The sequence below is a fragment of the Venturia canescens genome, chromosome 4 (genome assembly GCF_019457755.1).
Source record: "Venturia canescens isolate UGA chromosome 4, ASM1945775v1, whole genome shotgun sequence".
NCBI classification, from domain to species: Eukaryota; Metazoa; Arthropoda; class Insecta; order Hymenoptera; family Ichneumonidae; genus Venturia; species Venturia canescens.
This window is the reverse complement of record NC_057424.1, coordinates 19,878,457-19,895,522: the sequence shown is the minus strand read 5'-3', so window position 1 is coordinate 19,895,522 and position 17,066 is coordinate 19,878,457. Positions and strand designations below refer to the sequence as shown.

The window sequence follows — 17,066 nt, the reverse complement described above, 5'->3', positions numbered from 1 at the left end:
CCGATTTATTTTGACTTTTGAAAGATAAATAAGACTGAAATCAATACGATTTAGAATTTCCTTAATATTTTTAGCCTCGAAAAGGGCTCTGTCCCGAGACGTCTGAAAAGTAATAATTCAAACGTGGAAAGTACGACGAATGTCTTTGTACTCATCTATTTTTCTTCGCTGTCTAAAACATACGAGTATATGCATTGCGGCGCCTGAAAGCGATCCTTCACACTCCCGGTGATCCTGATACACACAGAAAGCTCCCCTGCTCGGAAATTCGCTATAGAAGAGCGGGCGATAGAGGAAAGTCATATACACAGCGTGTACCGCATTTAATCGTCGTATATCGACGAGCCTCGCTTCTAGTCACGTTGACCATTACTCAGTTGATCGTGCTCGGGACGCTGACCGCGTGATAGATACGTCGCTCTTCGTCAACCAAAGATATTCGTCACGTTGTTGCTAGACGAAGAGAGCGAGGGAGGGCAGACTTTTGCTTGATGTATAACATGGTCGAAAGCGTCGTGAGATATGGAACACGCAAACTTACGATTAGGCATAGTTATTGACCGACTGACTGCAGAAACTAACGTGCACGTCGAGTTCATAAATCGAATTTTAAAATCAGCTTCCGATCGGTCCGATGCTTATTTAAAAAACGGCAACTTTCTTCCTTCCCTGGCAAGAATCGAGGTGGATGAATGAGAATCGTAAACGCGTCGGGTTGGTCGTTCGTTCGTGTATCTTCGCGACGAAATAGCCCAGATCGAGTTATGGGAACGGTTTAAGGGGAAAAAGGTTGATTGCGCTCTGAAAATTCGGTCGTCATTCCCGATGAATCGAGCTGCTCAATGATCGCCCGATTCGTTTCTCCTTCCATCCGAAGCTATTCCACTCGTACGACGATTTCGGTATATCCCACGTTGCCGGAGCCGAGACCGACAAATGCAAATATATATGTACGTGCGACACGCTGCCTCTCGCCCGTATCCTCACGCACCATCTCTCGGTTAGCGTTGTTGCTACCGGTAGTAAAAGCCCCTTCCCATTCCCCGCGAATTTCTCCCTCCCTCCCAACGCCCGACAATAGTCCGCTTTTCCCTCTCGTCGCAATAAATTTCATTTCCTCCCACAGCCCTCCCCGAGCTCTCGGGGTTCTATATCAACCTCACCGACGCCGTCCACCTTCCTTCCCTTTCGCCTCGTCCTTCTTCTCTCTTTGACACTCTCCATACCACGCGACTTTGGATCGCAGTCAGCCGCTCTCTCATTCTCCCCTCTTTCTCTTTCCCTCTTTCGCTCTCTCTCTCTCTATTTACCTTTCTCGTGCAATAATTGGAGGAGCAGACCGAACGCTCGTGCACACGCGATCTTCAAAATTCCCGCGTTTTTTATGAGCCCCGATCGAAACGAATGCAACGAAGAAGCTTCAACGGCGCAATGGGCTTTCTCGACCGTCTCATTTTTCTGATTAATTTACTCGCGCTTTTCAACTCGGGAAAGTGTAGTCGGTGGTGCCAAGGAATCCGCCTGAACAAGGCGCGAGCTTGGGGAATTTAGTGAATGCTGGGAAGAAACTCGATCGGAAATCGAGAGGATCAGCGAGGTGCAGGGGTAAAAGTTCTCGTCGTTGCGAATCGTATCGCAAATAATTCTGCCCCGTAACCGCCGTAGGATTCAGTTATTTATCATCGAAATTTCAGAGTCTTTCTCTCTCGAGGGAGAAAACTTGTGGGGTAAACAAGAGAAGGGGGAGAACAAAAGTTGCAATTGCATCCGACCGTAATCTTCGCACATACTAGTCGAGTTCACCTCAACTTTTTGCCCCTCCTGTTGAATCTCTACGAAAGCAGTATATTATGCTATGTAAACGGCTCAGAAAATCCCGCAGCGAGGAAAAAACAGAGAAAAATAAAAGGAAAAGAGGTAAAAAACGGAGGAAACTACCGTTTACCCGGGGAACGGTTGTGGCGAACGAGCCTGCGGTTCTGTTCTCGGTCGTTGGAGCCTTTTTGGATGTGGGCAAAAGAGGGGCCGAAGCTTTTTTTCAAAAACTTTGTATCTCTATATATTTCCGCGTGTGTGTTCGCCAAGGGGAAACAGCAAGACCTCTTCAGACCGCATACGCTTAAAATGGAAATGCACTTGGCGTATAGCGAGCTCACACACGGTGTGCGGACCTCTCGTACATCCCACTCGACCCCTCTACACTCGAACTCTTTAGCCCGCTGAAGGCTTTGCGATCCTGCCTTTTAGCCCCTTCTCTTCCTTCCCCTTCTTTGCCTCTCGACCAATTCTCAGCAAGCTTTGACATAAATAAAGAAAAATGGTATCCGCTTTGATCTCCCGGATGCTGCGAAGATTAACGCGATACGAGATCGCATTTGACTTCGGAAAAGTACGCTCTTTCCGAAACGTCACACTCAAGTTTCTCCTTCACCATGTTTCTTCCTGCTTTACGTGCTATCCAGCATTTTCCAGGAGCGCTAATAGATAGACGCCTACTTCACGTTGCGCGGCTCACATTCACGCATGCATGTCCCTAAATGCGCACACTGCAAGCCGGAGAACAGTTTCGAACTTTAGACAGACTTTGCATCGCAGCAGGATAGTTGGAGGGAATTACTAGCCGCAGGTTTTCCCAGCGTCGTGACTCTTGCGCGGCGCAGAGACTTGTCTGCCGCACGATTGTAATATTCCACCGTGGATTCTGTATCCTCACCGCAAAGGACGCGACGAGAGTGAGGCGCCTGATGGAGATGGAGATGGAGATGAAAACGAGAAAACCCCAATTATCTTTCAAACTTGGCTGTTTTGGATTGGCCTCGTTATTCCCTATTTTCTCCCTTTTACCCAGATGCAAATGGCCCTATTAGTGGTCGAGTCCTTAATGCGAGGTTTATATAAAAATATACTCTACGAACGGTCTCATCACTCTCGTAGACGTAGTCGAATAGCCTTTGACCTTGCAAGAGTGTAAAATATGACGCTGAAGTTTCCAACGTTGGAGTCCAACGAAATGATGGAAAAAAACTCTCCAATAATTCCAGTAATTCTCCTATTTTGTTCCCTGCCAAATTTGCGATTCGTAGTTTTTTAAGCTGCACCAACGATTCGTGAAATAAATAATTGGTGAATTAAAGACATTTTTTTCGTTCATTTCGTTGGACTCCAACGTTGGAAACTTCAGCGTCGTGTGTAAAATCGCTCTTTTGCACCAAAATAAAATGCATTAAAATGTATAAGTTCAAAACGCGTGTGACTGTTGAATAATTAATACAACGCGTCAAAATTTCGAGCGATTTACTGCAATATAATTAAGTACAAATTTGGCTATACAAAGTGGGAATTCGAATTCGTATGGGTCGTAATCCGAGAGTGCTTCGAAACGAGACTCGGTTCGAATGAAAATCTGTTTAATCTGGATTTCATATATAATTGTATTTGCGTCAGGGATTTGAAACGAACGGTGGCTGGTCTTTAAAGTGGATAGTTGAATTAGTTTAATTGACAAATTCTGCGAGTCAAGTATTCAGAGACGTTCGATCGATCCTAGAAATGGTGGCAATCCAGATCGAGTGTTATCGCGAGCAATTATCATCGCAACGCTCCCCTCGTTTCCAACCCCTGTTCAAATTTGAATGCCAAAGCCTCCGCCGCTCCCCGTCTTATTACTCCGATATCTTCCCGAGCACAGGCACCCGGAGAACTTGTTCGATTATTACATCTGGAACGAGCATAATACGTACGAATCTGTTCGATTAGGAATCGCGTCTACGGGGCGTTTGAAGCCAAAGAAAACTCTCTTTTTCGTGTTATTTCACTGGGAACCGGAAATAATTCATTTGCCTCGGTTTTAATGGTCAAACATAAAAAACAAAACGAAAAATCGTGAAAATCCTCAGCCAGGCCGTGACGGGGGGGCCGGGAAACCGAAAGTTTGACGTATCCGGTAGGATGGATCGAGAGAAAAGAGGCGATTTGCGGCATGTCTGGTATTGCCAGCCGGCGCTTGCGGCAGGATCAGTTTCACCGAAGCAACTATTTTCATTGAAACTATTGATAAAAATGTAAAGTGAAGTTATAACTATTTGGGCCGCCGAAGCCGGCGAGCTGTACGAATAAACAAGGGAAGAAATAAAGCTCGGCGAGTAGAGAATCGTTCGAGTGCACTCAGAAGTTCGCGAGAGAGAAACGTGAAATTCTACTTCCACGGCGGAGAAGCAGCGGAACGCTGAGACGGCAAGTGAAGTTGTCCGTGAAGTCGAGTCTTGGCATTTCCTGACGTAAATTCCGCTCGTAATCGAAGACCTCTTATAGACGCTACTTCCGGAAACACGTATACACGTCCCCGCAGCCATGACGCCGGTGTGCATGTGCATGTTACATTACGAAGATAGCAACGCATTGATAAACTTTGACTAACCATTTGGTATTCGGTATACCGATAGAACCTTTGGAAATTCACCAACAACCGCGGCGCATTATCTCTATCACAATGGGACGAAACGTATAGTAACGCTGTAAGCGAATTCGTTGAGAGATATGCAGACCCGCACAATAGGACACGATACCAAGACATTGTTGTGATTTCGCCATCGAAACATTGGCTCTCCGTTCGCCACCAACGTCGCGCAGGGGAGCACAAAATCTTGGAGGGGAAAATTAGGATGCTTGAAAAATCGAATTTCGATCAACATATTTAGTTGGGCGAGCGCGCGATGAAAAAAAAATCTTCCTAAATGCAAGGGCACGTTTGATAGAAAAATCAGAGATTTCCAGTCGTGCGCATGGCGAAATGTCGAATAAATCGATGGACAAACGGAGAAAATAGACACTCGCGGGAGATCTGTGCTGTTTCAATGGGCTCCCAAGTCGTTGGGCCATCACTTTTCATGTAATCTTACGAAGGCGACTGATGTCTGTGGCATTAAGCGGGCTATCTCACCTTCGAAGGGTAGCGAGACGTTGTTCCTGAGCTTTTATGTAGCCGTGGAGTGTATCGATGAGAACGGCCTCGGTTTCGAGCAGTTCTTCCATGTCGGCAAGGGCAGTGTACAGTTCGGCATTGCCTCGATGGAAAAGGAGCGCTGTTAGACCAATGAGCAGTAAACCGAGCCCACCGGTCGAGGACATCGCGCTACGTTGCTTCTCCGAGCGGTTAAGAGCTCTGTAAAATTAAAGAAGAAAGACCATTAGTAAGAAATGGACGTGCGGAAGAAAAAACGCGGAGAAAGAAGCCGAGGGAGAGAAGGAACGGAAGTTGCAGTTCGTTGGATGATTTACAGGGGAACAGAATTTATGGATTATATCGATTATTGGATTTGCAGTAAGGGCGAAGCGAGCAGGATATAGCGAATCTAATCAGGAAAACTTGCGGACACTGGTTACGGGTCAAGGAAGAATCCTATCGAACGTTTTTTTCCTCCCCCTCGTTCCTTCCTCCTCGTTTCCATTTTTCTTGTTTCGCTTTGATCCTTCATATACATTCCCGTCCCTATCGCTCCGCCTTGACTTTACGACTGTTTTTTGCTCTCTTTATTTCAGTTTTTTCTACACGTTCTTATAATTTATGGAGCGTCTCTTCACGGAGGCAGTCCGCTGGTTATTGCCGGAAACTTTCCGCGAGCACGAGTCCGAGAGAGCGGGCTGTTAAAGCCAGCAACGATGAGATGCCTGAGAACTCCAACTTCTCCCGACTTCCGGCGCGGCACACGCGAGCGCTGCTCAACACACTTTTACAAACCAACCCGAAAAGGATCTCTTAATGCTTCCAAGCTCGAGGATCTTTGTCAAAAAGAGCAGTCGCCCGGTACGATTTCTCTTCATTTTAGTGACACTTCGATCCATCGTAGCTCCTCCCGTGGAAACCGGAGGACGAGCGATCGTCACCTTTGTGTGTGCGTTTCGAGGAAAAATTATCGAACTCGGTAGCGAAATAAAAATGTATGGAAATCAGTGGGGCATTAAACATATTTGTTGCCGCAGTTAAGTGTGGCCAACAAATGAACTCCGCAGCAATAATTATTATCGAAAAACCCCGGCAATTATTTCACATTGGTAAATAAGGTTTGCCGATGACTAAACGAGCAATAACCACCAAAATATACGTTCACTTCTATCGAAGCCTGAAATAATTGCTTTCGCAAAGTAATTATTTGTCGCACGGCTATACGCGTCGGTATAACGAGCCGCGTGCGCTCGCGTTGATAAAAAAAACATGAAATATATAATAATTCTCGTGTATTTCCCTCTTCCCCAAAGGTAATTACGGAAAAATCGATGAAAGCATCGTATTTCCGTTTAAAACTAAGAGGAAAAGTGGTGCGGTTCGGTATTATTATTCATCAAGGAAAATAAATGCCGTGTACACGAGTGAAATCGTAAACAATCGTTCTCTCTATCGATACGTTTTATCGACAGTTATCCGCGTCTATATTCATAAGCCCGTTGAAGATTTTTTTCCCACGATATAAAATGTGTTCGACATTTGTTTTGTGCTTCGCGGAGTTTGCATTTCGCGTCACGTACGTTCATGCTGGAAAAAACTTGAGAGCAAAAGCTGGAAAGTAGCCGGTCGACTTTTTCATCATTTAGTAAAATATCATCATTTTTCCACAAAGTCATGCATGGATAAAAAGGAGATTGAGCGACGCGGACATGCAATTTAAGATTTTCACGGGAAAAAACGTGCTTTTAACGACTTATGTACACATTAGCCGCATTGCTCGAAGCGACAGAGGGAAACAGGCTCTGCGGTACGAGGTCCCAGGAGAGCTTCCACGCTTTGATCCTTTCTTTTTGTTCCTCATTGGTTTCCGGGCGTCCGCGTCAGAGAGCTTTCGTACAAAGTTCTGACCGAGCGAATCGGCTCGCAAAGCTTACGAGGGTCTGAGGTACGACGACGCCGAGGACGACGTCGGTGTTCTCTCATCTCGTCCTTTTTTCGCTCCTCCATCTCCGTTTTTTTTTCAACTCCCTTACCTCCGAATCTTTTACAGACCCTAAAGCGCAGAGCGCAGCGTACGGTACTCTATCTCTGCGGGTGTAAAGTTTCTAAGCCGTTTCTTTTAGCACCAAGAGAAACGAGGCAGTGGAAGAAGAAAGCGAGAGGGAGAGGGCGGGCGGGCGGGCGGGCGGCAAAAGCAGTCGTCGACCGTTGCAAATTAAGGAAAAATTTTGTAATCGAGTTGCCGGAAGTAGCGCTCGCGAGAGACCATTCCCGTTTTCTCGAAGACTCGCGAATTAGAGACAGAAAGAGAGAGAGAGAGAGAAAACGTGAAGGGAGAAAAAAGGAAGGGAAAAAGGGAGATGTAGCCACAACTAAACTATCAGCAAGTTTGTGCCGAGGGAAAGAAGAGTTGGTAGCAGGATGAAAAAGTTTTCGCTGTTCGTTGGGATTAAAGTTGCAGCGGCGGGACGGAGGAAAAAGAGGCGAGATTTGTGTCCTGAATTTCATCTTTTTTTTTCAGTTTTCTCACACTCTTTCTCTCTCTCTCTCTCTCCTTCTTTCTTATTCTTATAGTCGCGTGATGGAACGCGTATATAGCTGCAGACCGGAAGAGGAAATGTATAGCTCTACCTGGTCGCCACGACGACCATGGCGACGATTCTGAGCGAACTGACCGAACTAAATGAGGCCGCTCTGCTTGCCTAAGGATTTGTCGCACAGTCACGACTCGCATCTCTCTTTCTCGCATCCTCTCTCATTCTCTTCATCTCTCTCCTCCTCGCTCTCTAGTCATTCGTAATTAATCACATAGCTGTTGCCCGTGTGCACAAGCGCGCGTTCAATTACCATCTCGCTTTAGATTAATTAATGCTAGAGAGAGAGAGAGAGAGAGAGAGAGAGAGAGAAAGATATAAAGAGAGAATCGGGAGAGTGCCAGAGGAAAATGCGGAGTATGGAGCACGAAAGATGTATGGGTTTATGGCTCGTGCATCACCTGGATTACTCTCGCCCCCTTCTGACAGCCGAACGATATATTATATAGATGAGCGTTGATAGCAAACACTCATTTTCTATCAATACGAAATAGCTTTTCATATTTGTATTACCGAGTCGTTACAAATATCCTGGATAAATTATTCCTCCGACGCAAACCGCGCTTGGTATTTGCTTAAGGAAGTTGAGGCAGTACAGTCATTTTTTTACCCAAAAGTTATGACCTGTACCTCTTTAAGGAGGGTGGCTAGACTCGTCAAAATGATAAGAAATTGATCAAATTTGGTGATAATGTTCTTCAACATCAAGTGCGAAGACACCATTTTTTTCAAAATTTTCTTCTGCTTAGTTATCGAGTAATTACGCATTAAAGCAGATTTCTTATGCCCGGAATGTATACCTATATATATGGAAACGCTATGCTTATACACTTGAACTTTAGTGATTAATTACTCGATAACTGTACAGAAGAAAAATCTTAAAAAATTTGTATTGACAAATTTGGCCCTAAAGAATATGTTCACCAAATTTTATTTAATTCTTATCATTTTGAAATTTTTAATGTATTTAACATGGTTTAGCATGGCAACATTGTATCGTCGGTAGCCATCCTCCTTAAAAAGTTAAAGACGGTGACGATCCTAGCCTAAAAAAACTGCACGGGAAACAGATTATTATTAATATAACCTCAGAAAATCTTCTAATGAATCTGAAAAAAATTGACATTATTCAGCAAGCCTTGCTCATGTTGCCAAAAAAATTTCATATTTTTAGCATCATTTTTAACGGAGATATCACTGAATGTGTCTTGACTTCCGCAAGGTACACGTTATTTGGCCCAAATTGATTTTTCTCAGGAACGACGTTCCCAAACTGTCTGAAAATTTGACTGATTTTTTTTACACTTCACTTTATAAGATGCAATCGGTTTAAAAGCGACGACATCATTTTCTTTCTAATGCCTCAACTTCCTTAATTCCTCGCCTCTGTTTAATTTCAATTCGTAACTCTTACGAAATGTTATTCATTGACGAATTGTCTGCGATCGTTTTTTGTGACGAACGATGAAAAAAAATTGTGCCCGGTGCCCACGCTCCCGTCTCGTTCGACGTACTCTCAAAAGAGTCATTTTTGTACGTCAAGTGCGAAAAACACCCAATTACGTTGCGCACGAAGCAGGCGGAGACACTTGACGAAATTATAATAAAAAATATCTTCCAAGCATCAAGTTTGAAACGAAGTTTAGAAATTTAAGGCACGCTTGTGCGACCGATATTCGACGAGTGAAGAAGCGCACCGGTGACATTTTGTTTGTCGTTAATCACGTAAATGTAATACACCGTCACTGAATCGTTATAATTTACATTTTAGCAACGTTCAAACGACATATATACGGATGCACAAACCTCTATATACGGTAAACAGATTATAAGTAGTACATTATACTGTCTACTTCTTGGAAGAGGAAAAGTTTAAGGAGTTTAAACTTGGCGAAGTGTATATATCGAAGTGCAGAGCTTTTGAGAGGCGTAAGAAGATCTCTCGTGAGCCGGAGAGAAGACAAGGCTCGAGAGGGTTATATATAGCGGTTGAAGAGTATAGAAAAGGAAGACTCTTGCGCACCTGGTGAATCGACGATTTATTCCGTCACGCTGCTCGAAAATTTTCCGTCTTTTTCTATTCTGCCTTTTCTCTTTCGAATGCCAAGAAGCAAACACGGAAACGACTGAAACGACGTTGAATCCTATAAATTGCTGGGTATCCGCTCATTGCGATTTTTGTCCAACTGCGACGCTGTTACTTTTTGTATACGCAGTACTGAGGTGTGTACGAGGAAAAATGTCTGGGACGATGGAAGCACTTTGCGAGAGATGAAGAGAAGATCGCCCGTCGCTGCTGGGACTGCTATGAGGGCATTTCGAGAAACACAGCAATGTTGAGACTCGAAGTGCTGGTTATTCAAGCGAGTGGTGAATCGCAAGATTGGTACGCTGCTGTTGAAATCTCCGACTTCGTTTCACAGTCAAGTCCCGAGCTTGAGAAAGCGCGAATGAATGATAACGTTCTTCGCGTGAACAATGCATCGACCATTTACCGGTGAAGATACAATTGACGTTGGATGACAGCTGTCTGCGCAGCTCAATTCGAAAAGAGAAGCAAGTGAATCGTTCTCTCGCGGGCAAAGCCGACGGGAGCAGCTTCTGAGGGAAAACTGGCGCTACTCGAAGAATAGTTCCTCGGGAGCTGTGGAGAACGGATAAAATATAGGAGAGTCGTCGGGGCAAGAAGAAAAGGCGGAGGAGAGAGAATGAGGTGGAGAAAAGTGTGCACTCTCGCTGCAGAAAAAGGACGCGCGCTCCTTTATTTTTGCCTCTCTCGCCCTTGCTCGTGCTCCTTCCCCATTATCCTTTTTCACTGCTATCTCTCTTTCCCGGAAACTTGTGAAAGCGGCGCTAATTAAGCGCCACCTTAAAGAACAGAAAGCCGGGATGGGGGAGAAACGCGAGGGTGGTTTTGAAGGCCTGCGGTGCCAAGAACCGAAGTTCCATGGATTTTCTTCCTACACGGTTTCTACAGCACCCTCGAACAACCCTCCTTCACGACTAACGAGAGCTACGGCCAGCACGTTGCATCTTTGCCCTTTTAGATGATAAAAAAAAAAATGCAAAATTAAATGCTTTTACGAAAATAAAAACCTCGACGAAGCTGTGTCCAAAAGGCTGTTTTGCATGCCTTTGCTCTCATCCCATCTTGCTAAACTTTCGAGTATATTTAAGCAAACGTGAATCAGAGGACACACAATGGCCCTTGATTCTGGCTAATTAGAAGCGAAATGGAATAAAATGCATCGTTCGTTTATCCGGACATATCCATTTTCTATTTTTCAGTTAACTGCAAACACTTTGTTATTCATGATTGTGTAATCAATGTTAACGATGCTTAATTGAGCTGTAATTGCAGGCATTTATAAAACTGGAACAATGCGAATTCCACTTGGATATATTTTGCATTTCCTTTGTGACGAATGAACACCAGAACCGCGGAACGAATCCAATAGAATCAATGCGAATTGAACAAAGTAGAGGTAAACCATTTACTTTTTAGCGAACAACGGGGTTGCTCGTATTCAGCGAATATATCGGCGTAAACATGCGATTTTATACAAATCGAGAAGAATTACTGGGCAACGAGAGCCGAATGAGACGGATAGTTGCCGATTCTAATCCTTCGGCTCGAGAGTTCCAACTGTGGGATTCAGAAATTTTTGTGGTAAAATTTCGAGTATAATTGAAATTTCAAATAGTCAGCAACCTCAAACCTCAAAACGTTCAAATGTGACAAGTATATTTCGTATTTTTATATGAAAGTGCACATTAATCAATAAAATAGTTATTGACAATAAATGTATCGTCTATTTGGTTAGAAATAATTTTAAATAATTTTTTATCAATACATTATCAGGCGACTTAATTTCTATGCGGCTAATAAATACCACAATGGCGCGCCATATATACGTGGCGCTTTACCGGAGAGGTGTCTTCGGACTCTTTGATTCACGGTGGTTTATTGAGTCACGTACTTGATTGGAAAATATTCCACGTCAGAAATCGAAATGATTGGAAAATGTTCAGAATTACGTATCAGAGTAAAATACTTTAATATACTTTCGGTGCTGCAGTTGGCTCGTTCTCTTCTACAGAAGACCTGGAGTTCGACCAGAGTTTGAGTGTAAGACGGGGAACAGTATAAACGCGACTCTAGGTACGGATCGGAATGCAAGTAGTGCTGAAAATTTTGGGCTTTTAATAACAAGGCTCGATACGTATACGTATTTTTGATGCTAAAATGGGTTATTTCCGGTGTCTTGATGAGGTGAAATGCGCTCTTAGTTTGATATCGTTCTAGTTAAGTTGTTGTGAGGAATAATGAAATATTTTCCTCCTATAACGTCGGTCGTGACATTTTCATGAATTTTAACGAAATATATAAGTTTGAATCGAATCGAATGTTCGAAAACGTACAATCCGAAGGCACGATGAAATCAGACAAATTTTATCCAGCATGGATAAGAAGTCTTCAAACTTTAGTCACTGCTCCGGAGCGGTGGTGTATCGAAGTTTTTCGTAGGTTCGCTTCCCCCGGCGGGTTTTTCCAAGCTGTGTTGGTGCAAACAAAATTGACTTATAAATTCTAATTGAAAGGAAGAAATGCATGGAATAAGAATGAAAGGAGAGAAAGAAAGGGAGTCTCGGGTCGGCGGGTGTCTTTCGGCTGGCTTATGGAGAGAGTTGGTTTTATCGAACGATTGAAAATTCTATCAGTGAGTACGCAGCCATTTTCTCGATGGCCTCGTCTCGAAAGGTCCCAAAGGACTTTTCAGGCTTGGCTTGAGCTCGATCTTTATACATATTTATACACATACAGTCATAGTATATATAGAACGTCGTGGGAGTTTCGAACTGGAAAGTATATATTTAAAAGCGTCATGAGCCCACACGAGTTTGTGTACCCCCAGCCCCGCTTACGACCGCTGCTGATCTCGCACCATCCCTCGTCGCGGATAGCCGGAGAGTGTTAACTATAGATATATTGCAGTATTCAGAGCCCACGCTCTTTGGATGATGGCAACGAGCGATATTTTATCGCCGGCGGGTGCGCTGTCGAATCCCGCGTGTAAACACGCCGTGTACCCGTCGAACAAATCATCGGTTACCTTTACGTATAGATGTACATATATTACATAAAGTACAATGTGTGTATACGGAATATATATCTTTCTCCTGCATTGTGCAGAGGCACGGGGGGCGATTGAGTTTTGGCGCTACGGGCGCCATATCGTCGGGATATGTGTATATACTTATGACCGTAAAATACCCTCATAGTTTACGTCCTTATCACATATTTATGACATTATATTTATACGCGCTGAAGCAATAGTTGGAAAGGGTTTTTTTCACTGGATCCAATCGCGCTGGCCGGTTTCATGACCAGCTGACATTATATTGATGGGGGGGCGCGCGCCATGGAGCCTCGGCTACTGGAATATCTTGAAGGACTTTTGAGATACCGAGATGCAGTGTCGAGTGATTCTTAAATTGTACTTTTTCACATATTCAATTGAGCAGGGAAGAACAGATTTTTCGTGGGTGCTTTTTTTATCAAAGTTTTTTATATTTTGCGTACGAGTGGAAGTCGAGATATGAAATGAGCTTCGCACACGTGTACCCCCAGCACGTTGCTTCTTTATCTGTGCTTTGCACCTCGAATACATCAGATATGTTTAAGCATATACACCGAAAGAACAAGGCATCCCAATCGGACCTGTGCGCGTCACGAGAACACAGAGAAATACGTTGTTTCCACCTGTCGATAAGAACAAAGTGTGTAACAGGAGTGAGAGAACGGATGACCGTGTAAGGCACGGGGGATGATCCAGGGGGCGGAGGGGGGTTGGGAAAGAGCTCACGAATACCTGTTCACTGGATAAGGGAGGATTTATCGAACACAGAAACGCTTCCTCTCGTAACGGAACATCCGTAGATTCTCTCCGACTGTCGCTGTCCCTAGCTCCCTCGATATTTATTCTTTCCCGTCCTTGTCTCTTGTACTCTTGTCCCGGACAACACGGTCCGTACCTGCACGTTCGTATCGCTCGGCGTTGTTCAGTAAAAACTCTATTCCTATCTCCCTCGCGAAATAAAAACATTGATCTCTCTTTTTTCATGCATCTTTTATACGATTTCAATCTTTTTCGACGTAAATTGCGACGAGCGTAGGCGCGCTTCAGTCCCCGCAACGTATTTCCAAGCTTTTTTCCTCCCACTTCTCATTGAAATTGAACGGAGGTCCCCGCAATCCGGATTCAAAAATGGAGCGGGAATTCGTCGACTGTAAATCACTCGCACGCTCCGAAATCTTGTTTCGCGTGGACGAGGCCTCTCATTTTTTATTCATCCCTCAGGAGCCCCAGCTTGAGAATGGAAATGTATATATATCTTATCTGTTATGTACATAAAATATACACGCATATGCGTCCATGCATTCACGTGGGAGTCGGCTCCCTCATCGGTACGTATTCACATGCACAGTCCCGCTTAAATTACCAACGGGGTTATTGCGTATACTCCCGATTCACGTGTATATACGTAGCGCGGGGGCTTCTACATGAGAAATAGTGACCTTCGCTATAGGGCATTGTGCGTTAATCAACCGTTAGCTCCAGATCTCCGTGGAGAAGGCCAGCTTTATTAAATACTTGGTGTGTTTAATAAAGAAATGGATTTGATATAGATTATTTTACGAAGAAACGTAACTGCGCGGTATTCGAGTCGAGATTTCATCATTCGAATGAGGTGAACGCGTGTGACTCGTTTCGAGAAACGATTCATTCGATAGCCTCCTGGTGAAGGGGTCATGCGCTGGCTCATTACACGCTCGCGTTCAATGCTTCGTAAATACACTCATTTTGAATGAATACCGCGCTAATCGCTCGCGAGATGCCTCCGAGAGCACAAATATTTTAGCCAGAGGCACGCGCGAATGAAAATCTAATGAAAAAATACTGCGGGGGCAATTTTCTATGGTCATTGATTCGAATGAAACTAAGTGCATATCTCGATCTACAATAACGCGGCCGCGCGGGCGTCCGCGACATAAAATCACCCATGTGTATTACGAGGGTTTATACATTTTCCACATGATGGGCAACGTTTCGTGTTTACTTCAGTGAATATATCCATACATGTATTTATACTCCGGAGCGGCTGGTTTCAATCTGTACTAGTGTCGATTGCACAGTGATTACACTAGCGAAAGGTCCTCAACATGCGGTTTATACTGCATGGTGTACCAAACGAAAGCCCTGCGTCGACGGCCAAACTAGCCGAGGATTTCGCTCGCCGATGAGCCCTCCGAACTTCCCTCGTCGCTCCCTTTCTCTCTGTTTATACGGGACACGAGGTAATTTATTCGGATGCATCATAATTGCGATATCGCATGCATCGCCACCACGATCTACCCCCGCTGGGCTTCAAACCAGTCGTGATTTCGGCGAAAGCACCCCTTTGTGCGAAACATCCATCCATAGCGGAAGTTGGATCCACGATAGACGTAGCTCTACGGGATGTCCGAAATAAAAAAAAATAACGAAATAAACCGAACGAAGAGCAGAACGCTGGGTAAGTGGATCGCAAAAATTCCGAGCCGAAAATCTGTCCACCGAATGAACAAACCCCATTATGAAGGGGACGATTGACAAGGACTTTGGTGTACAGAATTCCGCAATCCGCGTGTCTTTGGCAAACAAGGCGCACGACACCTCGGGCACACTCTATACATCGTTGCACATTTACACGCGCGTACGTCAAAGCGCGGTCGTTCGTATATCAGAGGGAGAAACGGACAAACGTTGGTCGCGATGCAAATAATGGCAGCGTCTGGTAATGAGCTAATACCCAGCAGCGAAGCGCTCAGCTTCCTTGTCACGCACGATTGTCCACCAGCCGGAGCAAAAATTAAATATATAAGTCTCTCCGTTATTTCACCGTGTCAAAGGGACACGCTTTATTTCGGTACGTGCGGACGTTGCAAAAGTTCACAGGTTCAACGATCGATACACGAATATGTTGGATACCGATTCCCAGTATCTCGCTTATACGCGTCATCTAATATGCATGCCTTACGAAGCGATGCTCCGCTGCAACGAACCGAAATAGAAGTAAATTTCGGTTGTCAGGTGAGAACGAGTGCAGAGGTGGGAAAACAGAAAGGGATTTCGCATGCATCGATCGCGCGGTCTGTTTATAAATGACTATTTTCACCGGGAGTTTGACACGTGTTTGCGGGAGAAAGAGCGCGGCGAAATTGACAAGTAACGAAGTCTTTTTGGACAACTGTAATAAACTGGCCGTTCCAGGCAATTTCTCATGCTCTTCAAACGCTTATACTCTGCAACTGAACACACCGCGACTCAGATTTGATGAATCGTTATACGCGTGCTCAAAAAAAAGTCAAACTCGCTTGGATTCGCATAGATTTCTGAGCATATCACGCTTCAGCCGGAATGGCAGAATGTTTTTCAAGCGAAACTCAACGGCAACGTAGCTTCAGTGAGAAAATCCGATCTTCAGCTAACCCCTGAGTTATTTATCAGATAAAAGTCTCGTTTGATGCAGTCTAATATATCAAATATCGAGGATGGAGCAGTTTTTGGCAGGCTGCCTTCATAAATCTTCGATAAACACTTCCGATGCTCGCGGCACACTAGGCTTTCATTCTTTTACCCTTCGTTGCGCCTATTTCGAGCAGGAGAAAGTCGGAGGATCGATCGCGGAGGGTAGTTTTGCAACTTTGAAGCGGGGGAACATGCACCAGCCTCGATTCAGTGCGGCTCGTGCTTCTCCATGGCTCGGATCCTCCTCGTTCGAGGCGAAGAGGGGCGCGAGCGAAAACGTTTCGTTTCCATACGCCTCGGTCCACTAGTCATATACCGCGCATATTTCCGCGAAAGCAGGCTATCCGCGCGGAGTATCTCGCACTTTCGAAGTAGATCTGGCCCGGAAATGCATAAATGTAGAGGTCCGGGTTGCGCCCGAGAGCAGCGAACAAGTCACCACTTTTTTGAGCGAAGGGGAGCTCGAGAAAAAATAAGAAGGGGCTTGAAGAAAGTTGACGGTAGCGAGAGGAAACCCGCACCATTCCAAGATCCCGCGCTCGTACCCTTCCTCAGTTGGTACGCGGTAAGAAGCGGACGAAACCGAATGAATAATGTATTTCACGGCAGCACGAGCGACGAGAGAAATACGAGGGAATGAGGAAGTGCCGGAGAATAGAGGAAGAACCAAAAGAGCGCAAAAGAGAGAGAGAAACAGACACAGGAAAAGAGGAAGATGGCAGGGGGAAGAGCGCGGTGGGGGGTGAGAGAAAGTAAAGGAAAGAGGTAAAGAGAGCGCATATAAGAGACTCGGCTACATTATGCCGAATCGCATGTGTAGCCCACCGAGGCGATGGGTCAGAATTCTCATAATAATAATCATAATAGCGACGGAATGTTACGTCCAAGTATGAAAGTATATCCATGCAGCATGAAGAAGCACGGAGTAACGCATGAATATTATACTCGCTGTATAAT

The 17,066-nt window shown here is 44.7% G+C and overlaps 1 protein-coding gene across 1 annotated transcript in view; it reads right to left on the bottom strand.

Moving 5' to 3' along the window:
- The window catches only part of PH4alphaEFB (prolyl 4-hydroxylase subunit alpha-1), a 71,053-nt gene that overhangs the window by 13,565 nt on the left and 40,422 nt on the right, over positions 1 to 17,066 (bottom strand). The window contains exon 2 of the mRNA XM_043416976.1: positions 4,940 to 5,161. Coding sequence (XP_043272911.1) covers positions 4,940 to 5,127 — 188 coding nt within the window. The 5' untranslated portion in view covers positions 5,128 to 5,161. The remainder of the gene's footprint in view (positions 1 to 4,939; positions 5,162 to 17,066) is intronic.